This window comes from Taudactylus pleione, unplaced genomic scaffold (assembly GCF_031769625.1).
Source record: "Taudactylus pleione unplaced genomic scaffold, aTauple2 ptg000019l, whole genome shotgun sequence".
Taxonomy (NCBI): Eukaryota; Metazoa; Chordata; class Amphibia; order Anura; family Myobatrachidae; genus Taudactylus; species Taudactylus pleione.
The window spans coordinates 33,774,877-33,787,569 of record NW_028284421.1 but is presented as its reverse complement, the minus strand read 5'-3'; the positions used below and the strand labels follow the sequence as shown (position 1 = coordinate 33,787,569).

Genomic DNA, 12,693 nt, shown 5'->3' with positions numbered 1-12,693 from the left:
ACACAGAGGGCTAAGGCCCAAAGAGTTATGGTGCTTGTATACAGAGGGCTAAGGCCCAAGGAGTCACAGAGCTTTTATACACAGAGGGCTACTGCCCAAGGACTCACGGTGCTTTTAATTTATACACAGAGGGCTAAGGCCCAAAGAGTCATACTGCTTTTAATTTATACACAGAGGGCTAAGGCCCAAGGAGTCACGGTGCTTTTAATTTATACACAGAGGGCTACTGCCCAAGGAGTCATGATGCTTATAATTTATACACAGAGGGCTAAGGCTCTGATTCAGAGCCGGACGCTCTGACAGAGCGCTCGCTCTGAATCAGGGCTGTCCTCTTTTTTTTTAGAGCGGCCTCCTGGTCGCTCGCATAGCTGTGGGTAAACAAAGTATTGAGCACAGGCTGTGAATACTTATGTACATGTGAATTCTTAGGTTTTTTTTTTTTTAATTAAATTTGCAAAAATCATAAAAATACTTTTTACACATTTTATTATGGGGTATTGGGACAAAAATTTATTTATTCCATTTTGGAATAAGGCTGTAACATAGCAAAATGTGGAAAAAGTTAAGCGATGTGAATACTTTCCGGATGCACTATATATATATATATATATATATATATATATATATATATATATATATATATATATATATATATATATATATATATATATATATATATATATATATATATATATATATATATATATATATATATATATGGTTCGGCAGCACTCCGGATTAAAATTACACAGTTCAGTACAACATTACGTCATGTCAACATTTTAGCACTCCTTTTTAAGGAAGCCCTTAATAAAGGGCACTGAAACGTTGAACATAATGCAATGTTGTACTGAACTGTGTTATTTAATCTGGAGTGCTGCCAAACCAAACTTGTACATATCCTCTAGCTAATGCTGACATTTTGAAATGCGCCCATTAAGATCAGTATGACTGTTCCTTTGAATGCCGGCTTTGCACATAGCATCCCCCACTCCGCCTCACCCTGCCCACACTGACTGCAGCTTTGTCCCACTCTGATCCCTCATTGCTGCTCTCTGCTCCCCCACGCTCCATCCTGTCCTGTACCACTGATTCATCACATCCCCCTGCTCTGTTCCATACTTACCCCATCCCCGACAATCAGCGGGTTCTTCTCTCTGACTAGGTCTATCCCATCTCACTAGCAGTGGGAGCCATTGGAGGGGTGACACACTCCCAGGCCCTTACTGCGCATGCATGTTTGAGACAGGTCAGATGTTTCAGGATTTTATATATATATATATATATATATATATATATGTGTTTGTATCTTCTCAGTATAGCTATTAGTAACATAAAAGTATCTTCTTTTAGATAGTGATGTCATAAACGTGAAATCTCTCTAAGTGATGATCATTAGTAAAGAGGTTTTACATTTTTATTAAGTAGCATTTGTCTTTTTTTTGCCATACTAGGCTCACATTAACAAGAGGTGTTTCTCTTTGTCCATTTGAACTCTTACATTATACTACAGCTACATGGTGCATTACCTGCGTGTTTGCTGATTTTTTCACCTGAGTGCCGCCGCACCAGACACATATTTTGAACTTCCAGCTGGCAGTCCTACTGGAGGCACCGGGTAACGTTGCATATTTGCTTATTTATAGTGCTGCTCTACCTGGACGTGTATATATATATATATATATATATATATAATCTACAGTATCCCAGAGAACTAAAACCCTCACATCTGTATGAAACTCCTATTTCCCTAAATAGTGTAAGCTTGTGAGCAGGACATTCTTATCTCTTTGTCCGTCTCTTATTCCACAATCTAGTTTTATTACTTTTTTGTTCATAATTGTAATTGAAATGGAATATGCCGACACTATATAAATAAATGTTAATAAATAAATAAATAAAATAAGTCAATATGTTCCCAGTAGCCAAGAGTCCAAGATACAAACTACAGGAAATTTACATACAAGTAAATCACACCAGGCTTGCCTACCCTCCCGAATATCGGGTGCCGCCCCCGGACAGGCAGGTAAGCCGACAGGTCCGCCCCCCCCCGCACTACCGATAGAAACCCCCGCAGCTGTGGTGACGCGATTTGCGATGAATCGAGTCATCATGGCCCCACCCCATTTCACAATGGATGCGATCGCATGGCCCCACCCCCAATAGTGTCATTGTCCAGCCACACCCCCCACTGCATACAGGCATTCACCTCTCTCTCAGAAGGACACACTACAAATGCAACTATAATTTCCCAAGTCACCCACAAAATTAGACTCACGACTTCACAAAATATTAAAAATAAAAACAGACACACCTGCAGTTGCAAAAGTTGCTCCTTTTGGTGTTAGGGGGATTTGGGTGTTCCATGCAGGATGTATGCTATGTGCATTAATGCGCGTACTTCTGACCCCAAGTGCAAAAATCCGATTTCATATTATAGTATGACATATACTATACTTTAGGTGGTGGGACCTGCACGTATGGGGCATCCCAAATGTAGTGACTATAAACAAAACTTAAAAATGGAATGATTTTTACATGTTCTTTGAACTTGTAGGGAGTAGGTGTCGGGCACATGTTTTGTACAACCAAGGCGCATTTATAGGTATCAAAAACACATAAGCAAAAAAATGTAAAATGTACCATTGCCCTCTACTCTTATTGTTCATTTAAGACATACATGATGCAGTATTGTATAAGAAAGAAACTATGTATGAACTCAATAGTGCTGCATTTGGCACAACAATCTACCAACATATATTTCAATTCACAGGCACTTCACTACTCAGTTCTGTTGGAGGACCCTGCATCTTTCTCTCATCTCTCTGTTTTCTGGCTTCTTGCTGGATTCCACTCACTTCCTTACAGTATTCTGCTGACCATAGCATATGCAATCCTGCTCTCACTCATTCCTCACAGACTCCTGCAATAACTTAGACTACTACAGATAAGTTATATATAGGCAGAAAATAGGTAAAAGGGTATACAGTCAGGATGCCGACTGTCTAATCCTGGCAAGGGTCTAATGACAGGCGTCGAAATCCCGACGCCTGTCATTTTACCTACGCCGGGAGCCCGACGCCCGGCGTCCAGATTGAAGGTAAGCTGGGGTGCGGGGGGCGAGGTTAGGGGCTACCGGGGTGGACTGAGGGATAGGCACTCTTCTGGGAGGGTTAGCCTAGAGGACGGGGGGGTTAGGCACCCTCCGGGAGACTTAGGTTTAGGCTGCGGGGAAGGGGGGGTTAGGCACTTGGGGAGGTTAGGGTTAGGCACCCCTAAGGGAGGGTTAGGGTGGGTGTTAGGTTAGTAAATGCTAAAATGCTTACCTGTCGGGATTAGATCCACTGGTCTTCCAGCGTTGGGATTAGATCCCGGTAAAAGCTGGGTAGTGGGGAATTGGACCAAATCTTGTTTGGTTAGTTGGGAAGTCCTCCCAAAATGCATAATCTTCACCTTGTATAGCTCAGTCATATATCTTATCATGCAGCTGAATTTTTTATTTTGCACGTGGGCTCCTAAATGTGCCTAGTCTGCATATAGCAACGAATAGCTGATCCAGCACAATTTTGTCCTCTATTTAAGTCTCTTGTTCTGCAACAAAAATTTTTTTTTGCATCTAAGTGTAATACACAGCAGGGGACGTGCCCAGTAACTAGAGATGTGCGTGGACCCGTGTTTTGTTTAAGCTTTGTCAAAATCACCAAATGTTTTGGATTTGCCCAAACCACCCTCAAGAGTTTTGGTTCAGATTCGGTTTTGGTTCTGGATTTCTTTATAAATTGATAAAAACATCTAAAGTCATGTAACTTGGACCTGTTTGTGTTCCTATAGTATTATTTACATCAATAACTTTCATTTTCAGTCATTTCCACTCAATTTTGACCACGTTACATCACCTGCAGTCATTAGAAAGGGACTTAAATGCAATCCAAAACATGCAAGTTCTGAAATACAAGAAGACCTGAGTCAGGACTCGGTTCTACTCGGTGCTCCAAAGTGATTACGAACTGGGTCTCGTTTCAACTCGGAACCCCTAAGATTGTGTGTGTTCGGTTTTCTCAAAAATCCTCGGACCACAGAAGCCAACAGGAGGCGTCGATTCACACATACGCCACCTGCAGCATTAACATATTTACACACAGCAGTTCTGTCCAAAGATGAAGCAGCTGTGTGTACTGTCTACAACTCAGGCCCTAAGCCATGTGACAAAAAGTAGTCATATTATGTCACATGACGGTACTTACTCTTCCGGGTTGCATGCTTGCACTTTCATAAATGACCATTATTATATATTGTTTTCACTATAGGTAATTTTGTTAATCCTTTCTTACTATTTATTTAAGTAGGTTAAACAATCTTTTTCAATTTTTAATTTGGTAATAATTACAATGTTTCAGCGATATCAAAGATTCACTTTTGCAATATTTTGTTTACCTTTTAGTTTTGTCTGGATTCATCACCAAAGAGGAAGCTGAAGGTACAGTACATGAGCCGCAGTGCCTGACTGAGGAATGCCTGATTGTCCTTGAGCATATATTGGGATAATTTACGTAATAATTTATACTATAATATACAAGTGATGCTAATAAATAGAATTCAGGTTGAGTCTCCCATATCCAAATATTCCGAACGACGGAATATTTTTAGCAGGACTGAGATAGTGAAACCTTTGCTTTTTGATGGTTCAAAGTAAACAAACTTTATTTAAGGCACAAAATGATTACAAATATTGAATAAAATTACCTTCTGGCTCTGTGTATAAGGTTTATATGAAACATAAATGAACTTCATGTATGTACATGTATGTTTGAGCCACAATATTATTGAAAATATTGTATAATATTACCTGCAGACAGTGTGTAAAGGTGTATATAAAACAAATGCATCTGGGTTTAGATTTGGGACCCTTTCCCAAAATATTTCATTATGATATGCAAATATTCCAAAATACGGAATATTCCGATATCCAAAATACCCCTGGTCCCAGGTATTTTGGATATGGGAGACTCAACCTGTATATATGAATTCCAGTGTCATTGGCTTTAATCAGTGAGTACTGGTGTCATAATTGGTCTGGTGAAGGGAGCTTTATGAGGATTATAAGGAATAATACACCCTCTATGTTACATGAGCACAGAAATGACCTTGTATTTCCTTATAAATGTATTACATTTTGAATATAATTGAATCCTTTAACATAGGTATAAATGGCACTCAAAACTTTTGTGTGTTAAAGGACTGGTGATGGAATAACATAACTGGGCAGGTGTTACTCCCATATGTGTAAGTAGCTGCAGGTAATGTCACTTGATCAATTAGTAAATATTTCCCAGAAGACTTTATTTACTTTGAAAAGCTACTGGTTTTGTTTTCCAAAAAGTTCATATGAATTATTCATTTTCTCTTCTCCTTGTACTAAAAATTATGATGCGGTTACACTGAAAGGACAATGCCTAAATAATATAAGTCCTAAGCTGTTCTCAACTTCTGCTGCAATTTCAGTTGGAGAAGAAATAGAGATGACACCGATGGTATTTGCCAAAGGATTAGCGGACTCTGGCTACTGGGGAGACAAATTTTTTGGAAGGCTGGTTATGGAAGAGCCACATGTTGGAATGGGATTTCTGAGAAAGTCTTGCCGAGTAAAGGTGATTTATGGGTTGGAACCAATGTTCGAGTCAGGAAAAACCTGTATTATCAAAATTCGAAACCTCATCACTTTTGGGACCAAGAATGAAAGCACCTTAGTGGAAAAAAATTATGATATCACCATTCAGGTAAGTAGCAGAAATCAAGGGGCTTGTAACGCTGTATAAGCAGTTAAAGAACTTTGCTTTTTTTCTTTCTAAAAAAAAAATGAGCATTCGATTTCAATCAGAAAATTGCACTTATCAGGGTATATTTACTAAGGTGCGGGTTTTTAGAAGTGGTTTTGTTGCCCATAGCAACCAATCACATTCTAGCTATTACCTTCTAGAAGGTGCTAGATAAATGTTAAGTAGAATCTGATTGGTTGCTATGGGCAACAAAACCACTTCTAAAAACCCGCACCTTAGTAAATATACCCCATCTTCTCTATCCTGGCTTCTGAGGTGAGGCTGCTAATTGCAAGGAAAGCAGAGGGGCAATCGCTACCCCTAACATAGAAGTTATCATATCTAGGGTGTAATACATATGTGGTGGTTATCTGGATTTCTTGTTCAATACCAAAAATAACACTTCTGATGAATGGAATAATCTTGAGTAAATAGTTATAGGTTGATATGGCAAAGTAGTGGTCATTCGCTCTCTTATGTCTGTCACCTGCAGTTTAAAAGTATTTTTCCAGGATAGAAGTGTGTATACTCCTCATGGTTTTTTATGCCAAGATATGTATCAGCTGGATGTCTTTAGATAAGTAGTCTCATTGGTGATTAGTCTGATCAGGCAGCATTGTTGTTACATAGGCCCTCATTCAGAGCCGTACGCTCTGAGCAGAGCGCACGCTCCGAATGAGGGCCGCCCTCCATAATTATGGAGCGTCCTCCTGGACGCTCGTATAGCTGTAGGTCACCACCCACAGCCTATACGAGCGTGCAGTTTGATGGCCGCGATGGTCTTGACCATCGCGACCATCGCCACTGCGAGCCGGAGCCTGCGGTTGAGGTTTTCAACCGCAAGGCCCGGAGTGATTTTGGCTCTATCATCACTAGTGATGTCAGTGGGCCGGCTTCTGACGGTAGGCGTTCCCTTGGGAACGCCCCCGTCAGGGAGGCACGCCCCTGGCACGCCCACCAAAGGGGGCGTGCTGTCAATCAACATCAACAGCACGCCCCCTTTGATCAGACACAACGAGCGAAGGAAAGTCCTTCGCTCGTCGCATCTGGCGCATGCGCACGACGGAGCTCCCTCCGTCGTGCGCATGCTCAGTGCAGACCATCGACCCACTTGCGAGCGGACAGCCGCTCGCGAGTGGGTCTGAATCAGGGCCATAGTTTGTTAATTAGGGTTTCCATGAAGACTTTTGTGGACAGGATTAGTATGTCAGTGTGATCAGATCATGATGTTCATGTGTAGTTTTAATACTCATATTTTATGGGTCATTTTTATTTATTTTGTTTACTTATAGTCACAAACATGTGGAACAGTAACTATTTTACAATGAGGATGTACAGTGCATATTAACCCTAATATTAGCACCGATTGTTTATGTTTGTTCTCTAGGATTGTAAAATTCAGAACACAACCAGAGAATACTGCAAGATATTTGCAGCTGAATGCAGAGGGGTCCCTAACTTTGGACAGTTCCCAGAGTAAGTTTAGTGTTAGATCTGTTATATGTACAGTGTACAAGGAATAAGTATTTACATTATTTCTTCCTTATTGGTACAATTCTACGTACAGTAAAAAGCACTTACCGTACGCCAGGCATACAGATAACTGTACAGTGTATCACTGCGACTGACCAGTAATTATTGGTCTGTCAGACATGCAAAGTTGTCCAGCATGTCCGAAAAAGATCCAATTATTTGCAAGTTAATAATCTGATGCCAGTGTACTGTATGTGTTGCTAAGGCTGACCGCCCGACAATATCACTTGTTGGTCAGCCTATTATGTAAATGATTTATTTCCTTTATGACAGAGAACAGCCAGTTTTCTGGACAGAAAATCGCTTGGCGATATTTGATAATATATTATATATAATATTTATAAATGTTGAAAGAAATGGGCACTCCTAGGACCAACATTTACATTAGGGTGCCAGGATACAAAAGTACAGATGCAGAATAAACAACACTCCTGAATAGATTCAAACACCGGAGTGTTTATTAAAAATCCATACAATGTACAGCGACGTTTTGGGCAGCTATGTACCCTTTCTCGCGCTTGAGAAAGGGCACATAGCGTCCCATAACGTCGCTATACATTGTATGGATTTTTAATAAACACTCCGGTGTTTGAATCTATTCTGGAGTGTCATTTTTATCTGAGTATATAAAATATATATATATATATATATATATATATATATATATATATAGTACCAGTCAAAACTTAGGACACATCTTCTCATTCAATGGTTTTTGTTTATTTAAATTATTTTCAACATAGTAGATTAATACTGAAGACATCAAAACTTTGAAAGGACATATATGGAATTATGTTGTAAACAAAAAAGTGTTAAACAAATCAAAATATGTTTTATATTCTAGATTCCTCAAAGTAGCCCCCTTTTGCTTTGATGACAGCTTTGCACACTCTTGGCATTCTCTCAATCAATCAGTTTCATGAGGTAGTCTCCTGGAATGGTTTTGAATTAACAAGTGTGCCTTGTCAAGAGTCAATCTGTGGAATTACTTGCCTTCTCAATGTGTTTGAGACCATCAGTTGTGTTGTGCAGAGGTAGGGTTAGTACACAGTGGACACCACTATTTGACTACTGTTGTAATCCATATTATGGCACCAACCACTCAACTCAGTAAAGAAAAACAACAGTCCATCATTACTTTAAGACATGAAGGTCAGTCGATACGGAAAATTTCAAGAGCTTTGAATGTATCCTCAAGTGCAGTTGCAAAAACCATCAAATGCTATGATGAAACTGGCTCTCATGAGGACCTACCCCAGGAAAGGAAGACCAAGACTTACCTCTGCTGCAGAGAATAAGTTCATTAGAGTTACCAGCCTCAGAAATGGCTACTTAACAGCACCTCAGATTAGAGACCACATAAAGTCTTCACAGAGTTCAAGTAGCAGACAAATCTCAACATTAACTGTTCAAAGGAGACTGCATGAATCAGGCCTTCATGGTCGTATTGCTGCAAAGAAAGAACTACTGAGGATTCCAACAGGAAGAGAATTGTTTGGGCCAAGAAACACAAGGAATGGACATTAGACCAGTGTAAATCTGTACTTTGGTCTGATGAGTCCAAATTTGAGATTTTTGTTCCGTCGTGTCTTTGTGAGATGCAGAGAAGGTGAGCGGATGGTTTCTGCATGTGTGGTTTCCACTGTGAAGCATGGAGGAGGTGTGATGGTGTTGGGGTGCTTTGCTGGTCACACAGTTGTTTATTTATTCAAAATTCAAGGCACACTTAACCAGCATGGCTACCACAGCATTCTGCAGCGCCATGCCATCCCATCTGGTTTGCGCTTACTGGGACCATCATTTGTTTTTCAACAAGACAATGACCCCAAACACACCTCCAGGCTATGTAAGGGCTACTTGACCAAGAAGGAAAGTGATGGAGTGCTGCATCAGATGACCTGTCCTCTGCAATCACCCGACCTAAACCCAACTGAGCTGGTTTGAGATGAGTTGGACCTCAGAGTGAAGGAAAAGCAGCCTGGGAACTCCTTCAAGACTGTTGGAAAACCATTCCAGGAGACTACTTCATGAAGCTGATTGAGATAATGCCAAGAGTGTGCAAAGCTGTCATCCAAACAAAAGGGGGTTACTTTGAGGAATCTAAAATATAAAACATATTTTGATTTGGTTAACACTATTTTGTTTACAACATAATTCCATGTGTGTTCTTTCATAGTTTGATGTCTTCAGTATTAATCTACTATGTTGAAAATAATTTAAATAAACAAAAACCATTGAATGAGAAGGTGTGTCCAAACCTTTGAGTGGTACTATATTATATATATATATATATATATATATATATATATATATATATATATATATATATATACATACATACATATATAATCCATAACAGCTGGGGTGCAATATGTCCAAACATACAGAAAATCTAAAGAACTAGAGGGCGCTCACTAGACTTATCTTTAAAAAAAAGTTGTATTTATTTACCATTTCACAACTGTCCTTTCAGCCAACATTCCAGTGAATGATATACATATATATTTGAGTTGCAAGGTAAACTGCACATATCTGATTTTTAATTTTGCTACGTACTTGTTACTTTTTCTACAAATATTGCCACTATTAATCAGCACATTTCAATCCTCTTGACCTCCTCCCCCTGTCCGCTCAACCACAATCCCCCCTACTTCCTCCATTCTCTCACTCACTGTACTTGCTCCCATGTCTCTCAACCCTGTAACCTCTCTCACTCCACTGCCACATATTTGGATCCTGACTACCGTCCAAACCTCTTCCTGTTCACTTTACTTTCTTCAAACTTCCTCCTCAACTTGCTTCAATTTGACTTTTACTCTATTCACGACATGGTCCTTACCAAGGTCACTAGCGATCTTCACACCAAATTCTTAGGGGGCATATATAACTGCAGGTGAAATTTTGACTTGCAGCTGTGGGTTTTTCCCGAGTCGCAAGGTTTTTCCTATTCAGTTACCTGCAGTAGCTTCAGAGCATGTCCAATTTTTCGTATAATCATTATTTAAAGTAAAAATTGTTGGGACTTGCTTCAGAACCACCAAGTCACCCCCTAATGACTAAATAAGCAATTGAAAATTTCCAAATAGCTTAATTAGTCCAACATTTACATGTCATTATTGGCTGATAAAACCAATAGTGGCCTCAAATTACCCCAAATTAAAATATTTAGTTAATTTTTGAACCCCAAGTGTAATTAAAGCATTTAACAAACAAAATAATTACTCTTTTTTATAAATTTTTCTTAGTTTTAATTGGCATAAAACTACCTCCTAATCACCTTTTTTCAACTGTTTAATATTACTTTGTAATAAAATGAAAAAAAAAAATAGCTTTTTATTATTGTGTTTACTTTAAAAAAAAAAAACAAAAACGAACAAATCACCCATTTAATTAATTGTTTAAAAAAACATATAAACATATCTTTCTTTGGGACAGTAATAACCAGGGTACAGACTGTTCCCTATCTCTTTTTAATTTCCCGTGGGGTTTTGCCCCCCAAAATTTTGTAACCGCTTTTCCTCTTTTGGACACCATAGATATCGGGAATGCACATACCCGTGGTAGTAGAAAATTGGCTGTAATCCCTGTGTTCATATTTGCAGGTAAAACCTCATGGCCAGTTTGATATGCCCTTATTCTTTTCCATCTGTCAGCTGCCTGTAAAACTGATGACCATGCTCTCCGCCTTCAAACTCTCCACTCTATTGGGCTCCGTGACAGTCTTCTCATTGCTGTCCTCCTATGTTTCTACCTGCTTCTTTTCTGTTTAGTTTCAACTGTACTCTTTCTAATGGAGGAAATCAATTAGTCGCGGGATATGCCCCTCAAGCTAATTGATTCCACTATTGAAGCTATTCAATACATTAGCCGTTTCCCCACACGGTAAACCAGGGATTAACACACACTAAGCCATTGCTTCCCCGTACAGTGTGGAATCAATAGGTTTCCCTGTGCGGTAAAACCCAGATGGTGTTATTTTTCACAGACTTTTCCTCACTGCTCTTGAAGCTGTAAGAAAACGTCCATTTCTGGGATTTAAAGCACTGGGTAAACCCCACTAATTGAATTGGCCAGCGCTGGTAATTGCCCATGGGGTTCAAACCGTGGCTAATTTTGATTCCCCCTAAGTCAGGGGTGGCCAACCCGAGGCTCTCGAGCCGCATGTGGCTCTATTGAGGTTCCGATGCGGCTCCCGGCTCAGCAGACCCCCACTAGTACTGAGAATGCTGGTCTCTGAAGCACAGACACTAAAGAAGCCTCTGATCGCTTCAGAGGCTAGCGATCCCAGTAATGCAGTGCGCGGGCGTCACCCGCGATGTGAGGAGCCTGCACGCCTAATGCTGTCCCTAATTTGTTTTCTGAGGGTTCTACAAACACCTGGTAAATTGCAATCTCATCAATACTGGTTAAAAATCTCTGCTTATTCTACTTAACCTCCATTATGCGTGAAACTGTATCCATGCGTTGAAGATGTACACAACACAAGGTAAAAGTGCATATTTATATTCCAAGGATTTCATTCTTTACAGCTTTGGTGTAACATGATTTTTTCTGGGTTTACTGTAGAATTTTGCCTCTAAACTTGATTTATCGGCCTGCCAACAACATACCCTATGCTACTATAGAAGAGGACCTGGAAGGATGGTTTGAGAGGTACTGTATCAGAGACCTAGCAGGAAAGTTACTCATGAAGAACGGGACAGAAATAGAGCAGAAATGCTGTACGTTTCAGCACTGGGTGTACCAGTGGACTAATGGGAATTTCCTTGTCACCACTCTAGAAGGTGAGATTGTGGAACACTAACAGGTTTTTATAAGAATTGGTCATTGTATGTAGTGGCTAGTCAGATGAATCAGTACGCTTTTACAGACCTAAAATACTGTGTGTGTGTTTTCTAGGTGTTGGATGGAAATTAACCAATATAGCAATTGTCACAAAATCCAAGGGGTGAGTAAAATCCAAATGTACCTTCACATGGAGTGCCATCATATATAGTTACACTTACCAATTACGCTTAGAGAACAACAATTGTAAAGCCAACAATGAAACAGAATGTGCCTGTAAGGAAAAGGTGTAATCACATGACAGAGTATTCTACAGTACAAAGCAGAACAATGTTGTACAAAGCAGAACAATGGGCCTGATTCACTATGGAACGCATTCTGCTTATATGCACGCACTGAAGTTGCTAATATCAGCGGTGCAATCAGGCCCAATGTGCCATCAGCAAACTGTACATCAATCATATTTACCTATGTTCTTAACCTAAAGTTAAAAGTATGCAAGGAAATAGCTAAAACAAGATTATGGCACAAACCTCACTTATCTCTGCCTCTTCAATGA

The 12,693-nt window shown here is 39.7% G+C and overlaps 1 protein-coding gene across 1 annotated transcript in view; it reads left to right on the top strand.

Moving 5' to 3' along the window:
- Positions 1–12,693, top strand: part of ALPK3 (alpha kinase 3) — a 186,000-nt gene that overhangs the window by 164,134 nt on the left and 9,173 nt on the right. Inside the window, exons 10-14 of the mRNA XM_088446714.1 lie at positions 4,442–4,477; positions 5,503–5,777; positions 7,204–7,292; positions 11,916–12,133; positions 12,249–12,297. Of these exons, the coding sequence (XP_088302840.1) occupies positions 4,442–4,477; positions 5,503–5,777; positions 7,204–7,292; positions 11,916–12,133; positions 12,249–12,297 (667 nt within the window). The remainder of the gene's footprint in view (positions 1–4,441; positions 4,478–5,502; positions 5,778–7,203; positions 7,293–11,915; positions 12,134–12,248; positions 12,298–12,693) is intronic.